At 41.1% G+C, this 4,043-nt stretch overlaps 1 protein-coding gene across 1 annotated transcript; it reads left to right on the plus strand.

Moving 5' to 3' along the window:
* The first annotated feature begins 1,854 nt into the window (after positions 1–1,854).
* bhlhe23 (basic helix-loop-helix family, member e23) lies at positions 1,855–3,794 on the plus strand. Its single transcript, XM_028018737.1, has one exon. It carries the CDS (start codon positions 2,495–2,497, stop codon positions 3,176–3,178), a length of 684 nt encoding a protein of 227 aa, XP_027874538.1. The 5' UTR covers positions 1,855–2,494; the 3' UTR covers positions 3,179–3,794.
* The last annotated feature ends 249 nt before the right edge of the window (positions 3,795–4,043 follow it).

Here is a 4,043-nt window from a genome sequence, read left to right on the forward strand (position 1 = left end):
AAAAGGATCACATACACATTCTAGAATTTAAATGTTACAGAAAATATTATTGCTTCTTAACAACTACCTCCAATACAAACTTGTTTATTAACAAATAACATTTTCATCACACTAGAAGGAAAACCAAGACAGTTGAACAGTAACACTTTCTGTTCAGGTCAGGTTATTTTTCACAGGGAAACTTCACAACAAAGTAACAAATGGAGACATTTCATAACCAAAGGAAGATTATATAAAATCCAGTTGGTTCCAAATGTATCTTCATTTCAGTTCAGTCCAATCATTTAGAAATACTCTGATATAAATATGGTCTAATTCTACCCTAATTTTATTACCGTACATTTAAATTTCATTTATTTTTTTAATGCTAAATATTCACAGACGCAAAACTGATTGCATCAAGTTGCTGACTTTGCAGAAATCCTTCATCATCACAGCCTTGTGTTAATGTAGCTTTTAAGACTCAAAATGCATTTAGTCAGCATAAAAGGGAATTAATCTAAATACATTTTTCCATACTTATGCAGACTTTTGCACAACACAAATCAAATTTCATAGTTTTACAGACTTTCCAGATTCTGTAGGGACATGGACGACATAGATTTGAATTCAGATAAATAGGCAGATATGACTCAAATGTAACGTTTCATCCGGGACACTAGGTGGCGGCCTTGGTTTCACTTTGAAATTACACCTTCGGCTGGAGGACACCTGTTTTTCTAACGCAGCAAATGTTTGTTTTTTGTCATTACAAACTTAGCGTATATATTAGAAGAAAATTCTAAATGACCTGACATTAAATTGATAATAATTTATTTTCTTTTTTTTTTTTTTTTTACATTTTAAAGAAAATGTTTGCAGTGACACCACTTCTAATAAACATAATTTATGTGAATACTATGATGCTGTGAAAAACATGAAAAAATGTTTTGTTATTACGTCATTATGGCTGTATCTGAGTATAATAATACATTTCCATCGTTCCTGCTGTAGGTCTCTTCATGTCAGTTGCTAAATTTAAAAATTAGATTAGTTATTTTCAATCTTGAAGCTGTGACTTTTTCATTTATCTCTTGCTACGTTCTCTTTTTTCCCTCATCAGTCTAGTTGTGCCCACATAGACAAAAATAAGTTTTGAGTAGGTCTGGCCAAGTTTGTGGGGAAATACCCTATAAGCAATCACAAAGTCAGTTTAAACAGAGACATCTTAATAATTTAGGAAGCATAACTGACCGACAGCACGAGAGGCCATGGCTCCTCAAATCAACACTAACTGTGGAAACTTCACATTGGATTCCAAGCTTCTTGAATTTGGTGCCTTTCTAATCTTCTGCCAGACCTTGACTTCCAAACAAAATGGAAAATTCACCTGGGAATACTGAGCAAGAAGTCACTTCTTATTCCCCCTGTCCCCATGTATTTCTGATATCACTTGATAGTAGTTAAAAGGAGGAATTATAGCCAAAGTCCTGCATATAAATGGTGAACTCCCTCCAAATTCCTGAATGGATTTTACTTCGTAATCTTGCACCTTTTTCCACACTTCTTCCTTCCTCTCAACTTTCACCTAATATGCATGAACACAGCCCTCTGTTAAAAGCTACTTTCTTTAGCAGTTACCTTTTGTTTCTTCCCCTCTTTGTGGAGTGTGTCAAACACTTTCTGCAGGAAAAATGTGATGTCTGCAGATTTCCCCATGATGGTGTGAGGCATAACATGACATTTTTGTATTAAAGATCATCTTTCATTTTGTCTTGTGCAATGTTTTGTTTTTCTGAAATGTAGTTTTGAATTCGCCTTAGCTGCAAGTCAAAATCATCCATATTAACAGAAATAAACCCTTAAACATATCACAGTGTGTGTTAGAGATCCATAAATTGTACGTGTTTCCGTTTCTAAACTAAATAAATGAACTTGGAAATGATATTCTAAATTACTAAGACGCAGCTGTAAAACACAACAGCCAGACAGACCTGGGATCCGCGTCAGGTTGCAGTTTCTGTTTTAAAAGTGGAAACTGGGAGCAGACCCACGCTCTTTCCAAGTTAATTAAAACGCCCCCCTGATTGGACGGACAGATAATCCCGGCGGGCCGCCTGCTCGTACTAACTTGTGAGCGGGACGGAGTGCCAGTCACAATCTGCTAGAGGCGAGGGAGGGCAAGAAAGACCACTGCAGCTACAAAGGCGAGAGGAGCGCAGTTAGGGAAGTGTTGTTAAACGTGGGCTATGCGCGCAACAAGGGGGGAGCGCAGTGCACAGAGGAGGTGAACGCATGTACAGGCTCAGCTTCACACTCACAGCCTCCTTCCTGAAGAGACACAGCGCTGAGAGGGGAAAGGAGTGAGGAAAAACTCAGAGTACAACACAGCAACTCTTGGACGAAAGTGCGCCACAGCCGTCAGGAGAGAAGTTTGGATAAAGCGGTCCAAGGAAGACTTTTTCCTGGTCAGAACCTGCTCTGGAAGAGAGAGAGAGAGGGAGAGAGAAAGAAAATGAATGTCAGCGATGAGAATCTGCTCAAATCGATCAGCAACGACGCGCTTCTCGACCTGACGCAGCGCTACGGGCAGTCAGCCTTCGGGTTTGGCGCTGGCCACGGTGCTGGAAGTCCCGGCAGATACCCGCTCACACCGGCCGCCGACTTCCTCTCCGGACAGACTGGGAAGTCCAACGAGAGCGGCGGGGAGCACACGAGCGACGACGAGGACGGCTTTGACTCACTGGAGTCCCGGAAGAGGGGCTCCTCGTTTGGGGACGACAAGCCCGGCGGGCCCCTGGCCAAAAAGTCCAAAGAGCAGCGGTCCCTGCGGCTCAGTATCAACGCCCGGGAGAGGAGGAGGATGCACGACCTGAACGACGCGCTGGACGGCCTGCGCGCCGTCATCCCGTACGCCCACAGCCCCTCGGTGAGAAAACTCTCCAAAATAGCCACTCTCCTCTTGGCCAAGAACTACATCCTCATGCAGGCTCAGGCTCTGGAGGAGATGAGGCGGCTGGTGGCGTATCTGAACCAGGGACAGACTATAACCTCACCGATCCCCACCGCCCTGGCGCCCTTTGGACAGGCAGCCGTCTACCCCTTCTCGGGCTCCGCACTCGCCACCTGTGCCGAAAAGTGCACCACTTACTCCGGGGCACCGTCGACTCTCTTCAAACACTGTAACGACAAGCCTTGATTTGATTTACGCTCTTTTTCCTGAACTTGAACCTGTACTGCGCCCATGTCAGTCTCTGTCCCACTCTAGTTAATTTAACACATAATTCTGTGGAAATTAAAACGGTTTTAGTCTAATGCGTAATGGTAAGATATGGTTAAGTAATCATACTTCAAAAATGCTCTGTAGAAATTAAATTGTTCGGGCCTTCCTGTCACTGTGGCTTGCATGTCTCACATCAACTACAGGCCATATTCAAAATATGAACTTAAATTCTGCGAAGCTTCTGTTATCATTTGCAATCTATGCAACATTCAGTAATTACAAGAAAAAATAAATGCGACCATTTTCAACCTTTAGATCTGATCCTAATTAACTATATGAAAACAATCTGATGTTATATTTTCTGATACAGTGTGTTTGTTTTTATTTCAACTTATTGCACATCTCACATGATTGTATTGTACAACTTTGAATAATCTTCAAAGCCCGGTTATAATAATAATAATAATAATGATAATAATGGTTATATAACTGCAGCCTATAAACCGAAGAAGTATTCTGGTTGTGTTACAACATGGATTTCATATATTGTTTATAGTATGTCTTTATAATTAAAACATATCTATGCTCGGGGCCGGTTTGCGTCATCATTTCACAGATTTAAAGATTGCAAATAAAGCTCGGAAATGTCATGACGTGATAAACAGGAAAATTTGAGATATTGGATTGATTATTTTAAATTTACAAATTTGAATAGTTTTTTTTTTTGTTTTTTTTTTGCAAATCCACTCTTCTCTAAAAACTCCTTTAGATAGAAATTGGCAACTAGCATCCGGCATGAGGAGCCTGTCTGAACGAGCTCAGTGGGTCTGGTGGGGCCTGT

The sequence above is a fragment of the Xiphophorus couchianus genome, chromosome 1, assembly GCF_001444195.1.
Source record: "Xiphophorus couchianus chromosome 1, X_couchianus-1.0, whole genome shotgun sequence".
In the NCBI taxonomy this organism is placed as follows: Eukaryota; Metazoa; Chordata; class Actinopteri; order Cyprinodontiformes; family Poeciliidae; genus Xiphophorus; species Xiphophorus couchianus.

Bases quoted from the DNA above. Each gene is read 5' to 3' on its own strand.
- bhlhe23 (XM_028018737.1), top strand. From the start codon at position 2,495: ATGAATGTCAGCGATGAGAATCTGCTCAAATCGATCAGCAACGACGCG.